Source organism: Streptopelia decaocto (assembly GCF_964273445.1).
Source record: "Streptopelia decaocto genome assembly, chromosome: 2".
NCBI classification, from domain to species: Eukaryota; Metazoa; Chordata; class Aves; order Columbiformes; family Columbidae; genus Streptopelia; species Streptopelia decaocto.
This window is the reverse complement of record NC_138655.1, coordinates 116,299,310-116,313,603: the sequence shown is the minus strand read 5'-3', so window position 1 is coordinate 116,313,603 and position 14,294 is coordinate 116,299,310. Positions and strand designations below refer to the sequence as shown.

At 37.4% G+C, this 14,294-nt stretch overlaps 1 protein-coding gene across 5 annotated transcripts in view; it reads right to left on the bottom strand.

Moving 5' to 3' along the window:
* ULK4 (unc-51 like kinase 4) overlaps positions 1-14,294 on the bottom strand; it is a 240,153-nt gene that overhangs the window by 68,118 nt on the left and 157,741 nt on the right. For all 5 annotated transcript variants that reach the window (XM_082044443.1, XM_082044446.1, XM_082044445.1 and 2 more), the window contains exon 33: positions 661-827. In XM_082044443.1, coding sequence (XP_081900569.1) covers positions 661-827 — 167 coding nt within the window. The remainder of the gene's footprint in view (positions 1-660; positions 828-14,294) is intronic.

Sequence of the window (14,294 nt, the reverse complement as noted above, 5' to 3'; positions counted from 1 at the left end):
TTGAGTTAAAACCAAAGCAAATATTGCTAGCTTAATGCCATGTTTAAAAAAAAGACAAATGTTTTTTCTTGTTTTGTTTTTAAGATCATTATGTGCAATTTCTTTGCACAGTATCTTTTTGTGCTCTGTTTTTAAGGAGGAGGAATTCTTCCCTGGAGGAGGAAATCCTACCAGTGCCATGATTTGCAGGGATCCAAACAGAAATTTGGAAGACAAATTGATTGGCATAAGAGAGGAAATACTTTTGTCAGCGCTCAGGCAGATGTTACATACGCTTTTCAAGCACAGTAACCATGTGCAATTTGCAATAAAAAAGATGCTGTTTTTTACAGAGTAATCTTTTTCTTATAAAATGAATGGAAGAAAAATGCTTCGAACTATCATTGAGCATATATTGAATTAAGCTATTTATGGAGTACAGAAACAAAGGAGACAGCTAGGATCTGTGTTTCCAGCATATAGTGAGGTTAGTAAGGATAGTCTAGCCAAGTTAGTACACGGAACAGTGATCCACAGTTGAAAATGTGTGCTCCTTTCATCAAACCAAAAATTCAATAAAACCAGAATAGCGGAAATTTCATTATCAGTATAACAGGAAGTTCTAAGTTACCTAAGCAAATCGTTTAAGATGGCGATGAACCCAGGAAATCAATTCCATACCTGTAAAGTCTGGCGCACGATGTTTGCTGTATACATCAGCATGCAGTGCAGAATGTCAAGTAAGGACAGAAGCAGCACATTTGCTGTCTTGGTGTGGCTTTTATCATCTGCCTCCAAGTACAGAGTCACAGTTTCTATTAGGAGATTACAGATGTGATGAACCAGTCCTACAAAGAAAGTGAGACCAAAAAAAAAAAGAAACAGACTATCAGGAAAAGAACAATGTGGAAGGTGGCCCAGTTAAAAATAATAGATTAGCATAAAAACAAATTTCACGTACATTATGAATATTAAATGTCCTCTTTTTCTCCCTTATTATAATTGCTGCCTCTTCTGTTTGCAGCAGCCCATAGAGAGAGCTAAACTGATACAATCAAATTTGCTAAGTACATAGAAAATTACGAAACATTCATTCTTACTTTCCAATACAAAGTGACCAAGTCCATTACATTTGATCTTTATCTATCTTTTTCTTTGAGAGTTTCATAAGGAACAAAAGATACTTTGTTCCTCACCAAGAACATAACTATGTTTGTAAACTATCCTCCTTTAAACTGGCAATTACTCATATTGTGACTTGGATGTATATATGTAGTAACATTATAGTATATCAGTCTATTATGTTCTAGTCCTCCTGACTGTCAGCAATGACTGAAGCATTTCACTGATTTTACTGAAGTAAAAAGACTCCTTTTATAAGTTCTCCTCTAAAAAGTAATTCTATGTATTTTTACAAGCATCAGTACAATATTAAAGCAGGACATTGTAGAATACAATATGTAATTACACCATTCAGCTTTTGAGAATAGTCAAATCTGTGGGGTGTTGAACTATTTTTGCTTTGAAAGCTGCCCCATCAATTAACCAAACTTGCATGAAATAATTTCCTCCCATATTCATCATCCTTAATACTCTCCTCAGGGAAACTAAATACAAAAACATTCATTTAGAATACAGTTATGGGTTGGGATTATTAAGACTTGCACTCTTCTTGTATCGCACATCTTTTTGTGTTTTCTATGATTACTAGCATTATTCTTCCACAACAGTTTGATTGATGGACTATAGTTCAGGCTAAGCTTTGAATTTCCGGTGTTTTTTGTCCTTATAAACCAAACTCTCGAAATTGTATCAGTCTCATCTCACATATTTAATTTCCTCCTCTTTTTTTAAAGTACAATTTCTGCTGCAGTACTGAACATTTCATATAAAAATGCGATAGCATACAGAGATATATTTGAATGATGTCACCAATACCTACCAAGAAGAAAAAAGCCAGACATAATTGTGTGTTTGCCCAACACAAAACTTGTGGTTATTCTATGCCTTTTGTCACCAGGCTAAATTAGAAGAAACCTAAGAAAACAATCTGGTAAGAGTTGGTCCCTATCAAAGTGAGGTCTGCAAAATTGCCTGCACAGATATGTCCAAGTACATTCTGGTCTTCCCTCTGTATGACCACAAACCCCACAGCCACATCAAAATGAATGAGTCACCCCTATTATTTCTAGATGGCTCACATGTAACCCTCAAGACAGCGACTTGGAGACTAACCCTGAGAAGGCCACTTTCAGATGAAGGCATTGTATGGTCATCATCAAGACTTTTTTAGGCGGTAGTCCTCTCTGTATTTATAGCACTGAGTAGGGAATGACTAGTAGTGAATGAAACAACAGGATCCACAACTCCTACCTGCAAACCTTTCCCTTTCAATGTTGAAGAGAATGACTCGTTTATTCCCTTGACTGTACCAGCCCGAGTCCCATACCTGACTCACTCCAGCTGTTTGGTGAATTGAATGCTCAACCTTTTCTTCACTCATAGAGATGTGAATAATATAATCACCTAGATTTTATTCTCTAGAAGTATTTACATTCTAAGGGCATGCGTATTATCAACCTTGCCTCTGAACATCTGAAATACACTAGAAAATTTACATTTAATTAGATACTGAAACTATCAGAACTAGTGGATTTTATACAAACATATACATGCTCAGAGTTGTACAAAGACATGCATGTTAAATTTGGAAATTTTGGGGAAAACAAAACCAAAACCCCAAATTTTCCTGGACTTAAAATACCTTTGGAAAATTTAACACATCAAAACTTTATTATAAACACATATAAAATAAAAAAACGGTGCTAAATGTTCCCTAACACACTTGATGATTCATGCAGAAATCTGTAAAATGCTTGATTCCACAGATTTAAAAAAAAGACTGAACCCTTGCCAGGAAAGTTTCATACATGATCTTCAAAATACTTTATTGTGTCAAAAAAAAGAAATTTGAAGGCCACAAGTGTAGAAATGTAAATATACTTCTTGCTTACACCACAAGACAAAATATACATTCTTCGCTCTCAGAAGAGAAAGTTGGAAAGCTGATACAATTTACAGTCACCATGACAAAATTCAATAGAGATTTAACAGCCTTGGCCATTGGCACTGTAACCAAAAGGTAGTTATAAAGTTCAAGGCTCATATGTCTCAGCATCCTAAAAACTGAATCTTAAACCAGATAGACTAAAAGAATAGGATGCAATTCTGAAAAAAGGAAATTGTTTTCGTAATTCAGTTAATCACAATAATAACATTGTACATGGATGTCTATGTTTCTGAAGATACATCGAAGATTGTTTTGTCAGATTTTACTAGTGACTCAAGAACCACATCCTTCTTAATTTGCAATAATGCTTAAAACAATATCTATCTTTAAATATGTATTTCTGAAACATATTTAACGGACATAAGTTTCTTATGCAATGATTCTCAGCTGTTCATTAGAAAGTGAAACAGGCTCTGATTCACAAGACACACCCCACACACTCCTGAACTTTGAAAGTGGTGCATCTGAATCTGAATTCTGTATCATAGTGGAGAGCTAAACCCTATTATATTGAGGAAGATTGTTCTACTGAGAACAGCTACTCATTTTTAAGTATTCTGGTACTTCCGAGCACATTTGTAACAGTTCACTTTGTCAAGAAAAAAGCGTTAGTGACAGTTTATATGGGTTAATGCAATGCATCAAAATTTCTTTTAGTTGGGCATTTCTTATTCTTTTAATAAGAAATTAATAAAAATGATGAACTTATAGATTTTTTTTTTTGTTATGCTACTAATTTGCAAATTTCAGCAATTAAAACATGTGGGATCATCTCATTTATATAGTAGCAATAGTTACAGTTTAGGTATACTACTACGTAGCATAGTAGTCATGCCTTGTATTCATTTGTAAAAGGAGGATCTTCAAAACATCGAGCCTCAGTGTAGTTCTCTGCTATTCAAATTTTGCAGAAAAATAAGACCAAACTTGGATTTTTTATTAGAAGTATGTTTATTTATAAACACAAAATTGGAATTAAACAAAGCAGCTGCTCTAACTGCAGGCCAAGATCCATAATATATATTAAAGGATTGTATCCAAAATTCCTAGCCACAGCTTTATAGAATTTGACACATGTAGTGTTCACAGCAGAGTATTTCTCCTGCCCAGAGACACGACAGTGAACTGAGCATGTCGCTAATAGTGCTTTATGAATGTGGACTGTGATGACTACGCTTGTGTTTTACAAATCTTTTCAGAAGATAAAAGGAGTCTTTTGGCCCGTGATACAGCTAATCGGACAGAATGTGCCATGATACCTTCTGGAATGAAAGCTGAGAGGAGATACATTATTCTCACCTATTAGCAAGATGGATAAAGGAAAAGAAATCTTCGCTTCCAAATCATACAAAACATCAAAGGACAGCCTAGGAAGCAATCTTCTAGGCAATCCTTTCATGCCTACCAGCAATTAGAGCATTCAACAAACCTGTCTGCTTCCACCCGAAGAAAACGTTAGAGCAGGTGCACTTCCTCCGAACAATGCCACCACGCAGCCAGCAGCAAAACTCTCAGCCCAGCAAAAGGTTTCTCTTTGTTCCTTTCTACACATTCTCTCTGGAGAGCTGTTTTTCCCATTTGTATCACAACTACACAACTGACTCCTGAGGGGTATTACCTAATTTATATTCATTAGACTTTTCTTCCTCCTTCTACTTACAGAGAGGACCTGCTTAGGTTTTATGATTTTTTCTTTTTTAATGACTCAATAACATATTGGTAGCTAGAAATGATACCAGCAGATTAACTAGAAAACATATTCCATAACATTTTTAATGTTAATGATAAAACTCAAAAATATTGCTAAGAAACAACACAGGAGTGTAGTCTGATAGATTCTTTTGCACAAGAATTAGCTCCTCAGTACCTCAGCATGTAAAATAATCCATCATGTCACAAAGATTCTTCATAAAACATTATTTACCTACATACACCTGGGATTTAATTCACATTTGTTGCATCACAGCCCTGCTGCTCAAGGTTTCCTCTTTTGAACAACTGAAAATAGGCAACAAAGTAAATGGTTATCTTTAGGGTAACGGTACTTTAAGAAGAGGCTCGTTGCTTTTATTGTTATTTTTGCTTATTATTTTTACTGTTTATGTTTTAGGAACTATTCGTGTCAGTACTATAAAATTATTGAGGGAAGAATGAACTAGAACAGAAAATTAAATCAACACTGATTTGAAGATTTGGTGAGTTATGAATGTCAGATTAAGTGGAAAGAAAACAATAGGGCTGTTGAACACATCAATTGCATGACTGATGCCCTGAAAATTATTTTCTATTCTGATCTTAAAAGCAAATAGCATCTAAAGAAGAAAATGCTGCACATATTGGATAGTTTGTTCCTAGTGCTGGAATAGGGACTGTACATTTTGTGACCAAATAAAGAATCACTAGGCTTGAAGAACAAAAATCTCATTTGAGTTTGTCACACTGCAGTGGCCAAGGTGCTCCAGAGCTTCCCTTTCTGGGAAGGGTCTGTGGCTCTGCTTTTCCTACATATGTGGCAGGTCAGGCACTTGCCAACCATGTCTGAGCAGGTAGACCTGCCCTCATACACAGGAAAATGGATGTGGTAATGATTATAACAACCAGGGAAGGAAAGCCAGTTATCACCTTTAGTATAACTAGGCTGAAAGTAGACTGGGAAGCGCTGTGTTATCTTGAGTGTGGACACCTGAGAGGAATGCAGATCTGATGTTCTCAGAGGCGAGATTTTTCTCCTTTGACTCAAAGCACGATGATAGGTCTACTTCACTTTTTCAGGACTGGTAACATTTAGTGGTTATTGTTAAAAGGCAGTTTATAGGTGGCATTTGTCACTTGTGAAGAAAGAGTGCAAAACTGGTGGTGCCCCAGGGAACTATAGCAAACTATTCTCAGTCAAAGAGAATCATGTCGACACAGAAATTTACTTCTAAAATTTAATCTATGGAACAAACATGTAGGTGATTAAAACAACAGGTGTTTATAACAGTCAACTAAAAGGTAGAAAACCAACTGGACTCTCATAAAAAGAAAAAAAGTATCTGAGTGTAATAAAATATAGTAAAAATGCAACTTGAACAATTTAGGAATAATAAAACCACATACTGTTGAATAAGCTTGAGTGGTCAATCCAAAAATAGTAAAATATAACAAATTATACTGACCAGGCATATGGTTGTTCTGTATGAAAAGATGTGGTTAGAATGACATACACAGAAGTGGAGTATTTCTGAAAGTATAATCACTGATCCTTTGGGAGATCCAGATTTGCTGCTGTTTTTGAAAATGAAAAAAAAAGTTTCACATCTTAGAATCTCCTTAAGGTTTCTGTGACAAAATATCAACTGAATTCAAGTTTTTGTGTAAAACTGACTCAACCATACTATAATTAAGCCAGAAAAGATACCCAAGCTGTTTGAAACTATGGTAGCAGCACACATGAAAGCAGGGGATTTTGTTCTAGACAGGATTTACTGAGATGGTCCTCGTTCCTAGGAGTGTAACACACTGAACATTAACACAAACTTGTTCAACAGGGATAGAATGAAGGATCAGAAGGCAACTTTCTTCCAAAAATAATTATAAGAATATCCAAAGGCTTTCAAGTTCTATCAGAAAAAAAAAAAAAAAATCCTAAATTTATATGAGTGAATACCACATAACTATGGGCTGTAATGATTTTCAGGGGATCTATTCACTGTGTTGATAAGATATTAATAGTGTCTTATTTCAGCCATCAAGTTTGATTTGTTTGGATACCATGCTGTTGGCATCACAGCCTCTAGAAATGCTATCTGCTTCTTAGCTTCTGTAAGTAACTGAGAATAATTGGACATTTAGTACAAAAAGATAAGATGAAAACATAACTGAAAGGCAGGATCCATTGAAGATACACACACAAACTTTATATGCTCATATTAGGAAGTTTGTGGGACTGGACATAAAATAAACATTTATTTTTAAATTATTTATTCAAATTAAACTTTTGGTCTCCAGAGATTAAATTTAGTACCTAACAGAGTCATAAGATCTGCAGCCAGTTCTGACAATAATGCATATGTTATGTACATCACAAATAGGCTGCTTTTTTGTTAACCGGGGAGCATAAAGGCCTTGATGCACATAAAATCAAGTGCCGTCATCCTAAGAGGTAATGACAATACAACAAAGCACAATAATAAGGCTGCCTGACAGAGATTAATTTTCTATACAACTTTGTTCACTACAAACACTAGTTTTTCCCAGGTGTTTGCTAGTGATCAGTTGTTGGAGGTTATTACCCCTACAGTTGTGTGTGAAACTGTATACCCTAGTCTCCTCCAACAAGCTGTGTCAGGCTGCTTTAAACTGCTCAAACATTAACCCATTTGGTAAGGGGTCTGGAGCACAAGTCTGATGAGGAGTGGCTGAGGGAACTGGGGCTGTTCAGCCTGGAGAAAAGGAGGCTGAGGGGAGACCTCCTCACTGTCTACAACTACCTGAAAGGAGGTTGTAGCATGGAGGGTGTTGATCTCTTCTCCCAAGTAGCAAGTGATAAGACCAGGGGAAATGGCCTCAAGTTGAACCATGGGAGGTTTAGATTGGATATTAGGAAAAAATTCTTCATGGAAAGGGTTGTCAGGCACCGGAACAGGCTGCCCAGGGCAGTGGTTTAGTCACCATCCCTGGAAGTGTTTAAAAGTTCTTTAGATGAGGTTCTTAGGGACATGTTTTAGTGCTAGAGTTAGGTTATGGTTGTACTTGATGATCCCGAGGGTCTCTTCCAACTGAAATGATTCTATGATTCTATGATCTTGCTTGAAACAGATGCACATGCTCAAATGACTGTTCTAGCTGGAAGACCTGGGGAGGGATGGACGTGAAGGTAATACTGGGTGTTTTGAAAAGATGGACCCAATTAAAAATTGGCACAGAGTTTCAGTTGGGTTCATCTTCTCAAAATACCCTATACAGGGACTTCATGGGGTATACATTTCAAATATTTCTGAACCCCACTATGCATATATTAAACACCTAACTCGTATTCTTTTCATATGGATTTAAGCATTTTTCTTGATATAGTCTTTCAATATGTCAGTTGTGCAGTACTTGCAAGTACAACCTTCTGTCACCAAAAAAAACACCATGCACACACAAAAAAACCCAAATAAACACAACAACAACCCCCTCCCAAAACCCCCGAAAAACAACCGTAATAACATAAAATTACACTGTCTAGATTGACTGTTACTGCTGTTAAGTAAACTTTATAGTAGCTTTTCAGCTAGATATTTTTCCCCATACATCAGAGATACATTAGAGATGGCAGTCCATTTTATAAAGCTCAGTAATTCTACAACACGCTATACTTCAAGTCAGATCCTGATTCACCCTATTTCATCCCTTACAAGGTGTCAACTAAAAATCTCCTGGTTTTGTCAGACAGAAGTTAGGTGATGATTAGGAGATTTTCCAAATATCAGGTTTTAATGGTCTGCATGAGAAACAAGAACATCTAACAGGACACCTTACTCTTTGAGGGCAAACAGCCTTTAAAACCTCCTTTAAAACTAGCCTGAGATATTAGTGGTTGTTGCTTCACAGCTACATGGAAGAAATTCTGTTGGTGTGTTGTGAATTAATATATAGTATTTGCTTTTCAGAAAAACAAAGGCTCCATAAAGTCCTCAAGTTACTGGCAAAAAGTAGACAAAGTTCTTAAAACGTGTTACTTTTGTTACATCAGGAATCCTTTGCATTCAACATGATTCAGAGGCAGTAAAGATTCAATAAAGACTTTTGACTTACTGGTCTGCAAGATCAAGCCTGTAAAAATTACTATGTGATAAAATACAGCAGGAATTTATATCCTGGCCTTAATTTAGAACTAGAAATTCTTCTAAAGAGATTGCTATTTTAATAATAGACTTCCTGTCACACAAGATTAAACCCTGTTTATCCACTTCAAATTTCTTAACGTACTCTGCTTTAGCATCAACTTTCCCTTCTACCAAAATCCTTGAGAGACCATATTTAAACTTTGAGGGCTGCCTTTTGACAAAACCTGTACAGACCAGATATGAACAGCCTCAGAATGCAGATACAGCCTGAAACTGTTGTCACAAATTGACAGCATTCAACAGCTTTGAACAACGTTACCAGCACTAATTGCTCTAGCTAGGCCTTCAAGAGTCCCTGGACTGAGAGTGATAATGGCCAATGAACCTTGGCTTCAGAAAATTCTCTGAAGTTTTCAGTTTTAAATTGTAGAACTAAACCACAGTTGACTACTGTTCCCACAAATATTCAGCAAAGAATAAGGGTAAAAACTCTATAGATTTCCCTACTGAAAAGCCATGCTCTGTAAGAAGATTGAATATGCATTTCTACTCCTCTCAGTCTCTTTGCATCAGTCTTCCATAGGATGAAAATTTACAGAGTACAAATACTTGGAGTTTCAAGTGATAGTCTTTTACAAGTGTTACAACTAGACCACAGCACAAAAGCAAAGGCTAGAGTACGGACTAAGTGGAATTTGCTGCTGGTTATTACAGAAAAACAGAATCTATGCCACAGTTCCTTGTAATGTCCTGCATTATTCATCAATTCAGTTTACAACAGAAATGAAAGCTGACAACTAGTAATTGCAACTGTCCAAGGTGGCCTTGGTGTATTTAAACTTAAATGATCAAAGGTCTTAAACAGAGATCAGGATGTTACATGATAGTAAATCTGGTTTTGTAGATGTGACCAGATTAAATTTTGTAGCCTTAAACCTACTCTGCTAGGTCAACCACTTTCCAAATAAGCGTTAGGATAACTTTGACCAGCAGACTCTCTCTCTAATTTGCTATTATCTGGCCATACCAATAATGCCACTTCTGATTAAATCTCTAAAATGTAACCATAGACTTTTCACCTCAGATGTTATTATCCTTAAGTGGATCAGGCATATGTTTTGTTTTGTTTGCATGGATACTTGTTCTACTTTGACCTATCCATTTTTTTCAACCTTACCACCAGGATCTTTGAGCTGGAACCCATCACACTGTGATCATGCTGTCCCCTCAGGCTGTACCAAAAGTGCCTTACCTGATACTCACCATTAGTACAACTTAGACCAACAGAGCCTTGATTTGCTTGAGCACCACAACCTGACTCCAGCTATCTTGGCTTCAACCAACTACACTGAGCTAAGCCAGCTGGTGCCGCAGCCCGATTTATTTAACCAAGAGGCAGGCCTGGCTCTGAAAGGTCTAGAAGCCTTTGCATGCTTTACTACTGTATTCCACACCTTGTCTCTCCTGTCTCAACAGGACCCACACAATGGGAACATGGGTTGTGGACAGCCTGTACATTTTCTCTGCAGGTTCTTGCTCCTGGGAGGAGCGGAGCCTGTGTATATGGTAACAGGTTTTAGTACCTGTAACTGGTTTTGGCTGAGAAAGAGTTAAGTTTCTTCACAGTAGCTTGTATGTGGCTATGTTTTGGATTTGTGCTGAAAATAGTGTTGACAGCACACTGATGTTTTAATTAGTTCTGAGCAGTGCTCACACAGCAGCAGGGTCCTTCCTGCTTCTCAGACTGCACCACCAGCAAGTAGGTTGGAAGTGCACAAGAAGCTGGGAGGGGACAAAGCCAGGATGGCTGACCCCAACTGACCAAAGGGATACTCCACACCATATAACATCATGCTCAGCAATAAAACTGGAGGAGAGATTGGCAGGGGGGCTGCTCCTGGACTGGTTGGGCATTGGTCAGTTGGTGGTGAACAATTTGTTTTCATTTGCATCACTTGTCCTTCTTAGGTTTTATTTTCTTCTTTTTTTTTTTTTTTTTCCATACATTAAAAAAAAAAAAAAATAAAATCTTATTTCTATCTCTTTTTAATTGTTAAACTGGTTTTATCTCAACCCACAAGTTTCTTTCTCGCTTTTACCTTTTCGATTCTCCTCCCGTCCCACCAGCATGGGGGAGAGTAAGCGACCAGCTGTGTTGTGCTTAGTTGCCAGCCAGGGTTAAACCACGACAGTGCTTTTTCATTTTTCTCTACCATATCTGCTCTGCTGGGCACAGGTGTTTATCAGGCATTAATATACTATGAGAGACTCGGTAACTTTACCAACTTGCTCCAACACAGGGAGCCTCCAACCCTTCCCAGGGTGTGCTTTGTGTGTCACTCCTAATTTGCCTTGGCCACTACCACTAGGTACCTACATTTCTCCTCCAGCCTGCTTATGCCCAGATCACTGATTCTAGAAAGCAAATTCAGGCAAAGAAGTTCAATAAAGATAAACACAGGGATGGTGGCAAAGGGGGAGCTTGCAATGAAGGGCTCACATTCCTTTGTTACTCCTCCATGTTACCTCAAGTGAAGAGACAAACAGCAAAGATGATAGAATTTAATGGTAGTTTGAAACAATGAAGTAATATCCCCAAGTATTTTCTAAAATAATATGCTCTGCAACAGATTCAACACAGGTCACTGCTTCCATCTAGGATTCAGGATTGCGACAGATATCCTACAGAATGGTGGCACCAGGGCATATTTGATAGGGCTTCCCTCTGTTTATGTGGAGAAAGACTTTTTCTGGTTCAGGGAGAAAGCCAGTATGTCAAACAGCTTTAGGGATGCCCATAAGTTTCAGTTAGGAGCACACACTTTTCCAGATGGAACCAATATACAATTGCTACCTGTAAATAGCTGAGGGGTCTGCTCAAAATTTTGGTTCTGCTCTGCTTGAAGTAGGCTTGTCCTTCACCTTTGTTCATCAGTGTTCTTAGGAAGAGGGAACTGACTATGCTTAAGGAAGATTGTGCTTCAAGGGAAGGGGGACTTTGGAAGCAGGCTATAAAAAGTAAAGTCTGGATCTACGTCAAGTAAAAGCAGCTCTGATGGGAAGACTGGAGAAATTAAGATCTGTGAAACTGGACTGTCAACAAATGATGCAAGAAGTGGAGAGAAGCTGCAAGAAGTAGACACAAGAAGTGAGAGATGTACACAATTAAGTTTTCAAAACAAGCAATTTCATGACAAGTAGAGGTTAAACATTTTGCATAAAGTCTGGGAGACTGGGTGTCACAGGCAGCACCAACAAGGGCCAGCTTGATGGAACTGAATTAGGAGGTTATTGCCAAGAGTGGTCATTTACTGCCTTCTGGATATGTTACTGCTGCTGGTGACAAGCATGACCATGTGCACACCCTTCATGCATTCAGGTTTTCTTGCAGGGAGCCAGGCAGAGCCTCCAGTCAGTTCTTGCAGTAGGTCCAGACTATCTCTGTATCCAGGTTGATCCCATAATGCACAGACTCAGTCTGAGTGACTGCCTGACCCATACCCTGGGCAGGCTTCTGTCAAACCCCCTAAACATGCCTTAATAATCTGCTCCTTTGTGTACTGTGTCTGCCTTTTCCTTACCTTGTTAATGACTTCTTCTCACAGCAGACAAAATACTGCCACTAAATTAATCTTGAGTTGCTGTTTGAACCACACACTCTCTGAACTCAACAACATTCAATGTAAATTCTGAAGAAAATGCATACTAAGTAACAGTTTGAGCATGTTTTTCTTGTATGATAAATAATGACATAAACTCACACTTCACATTATTCTGGCTTGGTTGGCGGGATCAAAATATACAATATCTGCCTGTGTTTGAAAAGGACACAGCTAGTTTATTCAGCAAGAATGTATGTTGAAAAGACTGTTGAGCCATTATGAATAATTTTACTGTTTTTTCAGTCTTCATATAAGTCATATTTCATGGCTGTATCATTGGCTAAAAAGCTGTATGTCACAATCTGGGCATGTTAGCTGGGAAATATGATCTTTCAAAAGTGTGAATAAATCCATTAACAATACTTTGCTGGATTTTTGCCAAGGTTTTTTGAGTAAGCAATCTGCAATTTGATAAGGAAAGAAATAATGGCCATCAGGAGGACAAGGGGCAATGGGTACAAACTGGAACACAGGAGGTTCCACTTAAATATGAGAAGAAACTTCTTCACAGTGAGGGTGACAGAGCACTGGAACAGGCTGCCCAGGGGGGTTGTGGAGTCTCCTCCTCTGGAAACATTCAAAACCTGTCTAGACACATTCCTGTGTAACCTCATCTAGGTGTTCCTGCTCCAGCAGGGGGATTGGACTGGATGATCTTTTGAAGTCCCTTCCAATCCCTGACATTGTGATTCTGTGAAATGTTGTATTTTAGGTAAAGTTTTAAAAATAAGAGAACATTTAGGTGGAAATACATGAACATCACAGTAAAAGTTTCAAGTAATATAAACTACTACTACGTATTTGTATACAAATTGGGACTTTCAAAAGGCTTTACAAATGTAAATAGCTTCTGTTTCTCCATTATGATATCATATCCTTTCTGCTTTAAATAGAAAATTATTTTGGAGTTTAACTGTTCATAAACAGATAAACATTTGTTCAGTCCACAGTTCTCCTGAGAACAACTTAGAAGAAGAAAACTTCTGGCTATTTGGGAGCTATGACAACTATTGAAAACTTCTAAAATAAAACAAAACAAACCCACCAAAACCAAACAAACAAAACCACAAACATATTCTTTAAACCAGTGAAAAACCTCAGATTTCATTTATCTGTTCACTACGTAGATCTAGTCCTGCCAAAATTGGCACTTGTTTTTAGCAACTGACAAAATGAACTTCTTTCAGTAGGATCAAATAAGTGCATCTGAAGACCATTACTCCTGTGACAGAGTAATGATTGATGTAGTTTGATTTTGTGTATGGTACTTCGTACCTTTGCAACTTTACACTTACCTCAAATTGGCAGTGACACATTGCTTTCATACTGACAATGTTCTAAGAGCTAGAATAGATAATACATGAAAGCTCTATAACCTATGGCATAGTAACTCTATTCAAATTTGGTCTCTTTTCAAATATATAGTTACATTTTAAATTTCATCCCTTAATATAATCTTTTAGCTTGCTGATTATATCTGACAAGCTACACAGGGACATCATCATAATTAGATATTAATTTATTATCTGTAACAACTTAAATGGTTTATGTCATCAATAGTTAACTTATAGCTAATATGACAGCTACACTTTTACCTACTCCTTTTCTCTCAAACTGAACAAATCCACTAGTGCTAATATATGATTTGGGCTGCACTTCAGGAGAGTAGTGGCAGTGTAATGTCTAATGATAACACTTAAATTAGACTGCAGGAAAAGCAGCACCTAGAATGAATGCAAAGACAACAATCTCTAGAGTGGAGGAAACCCT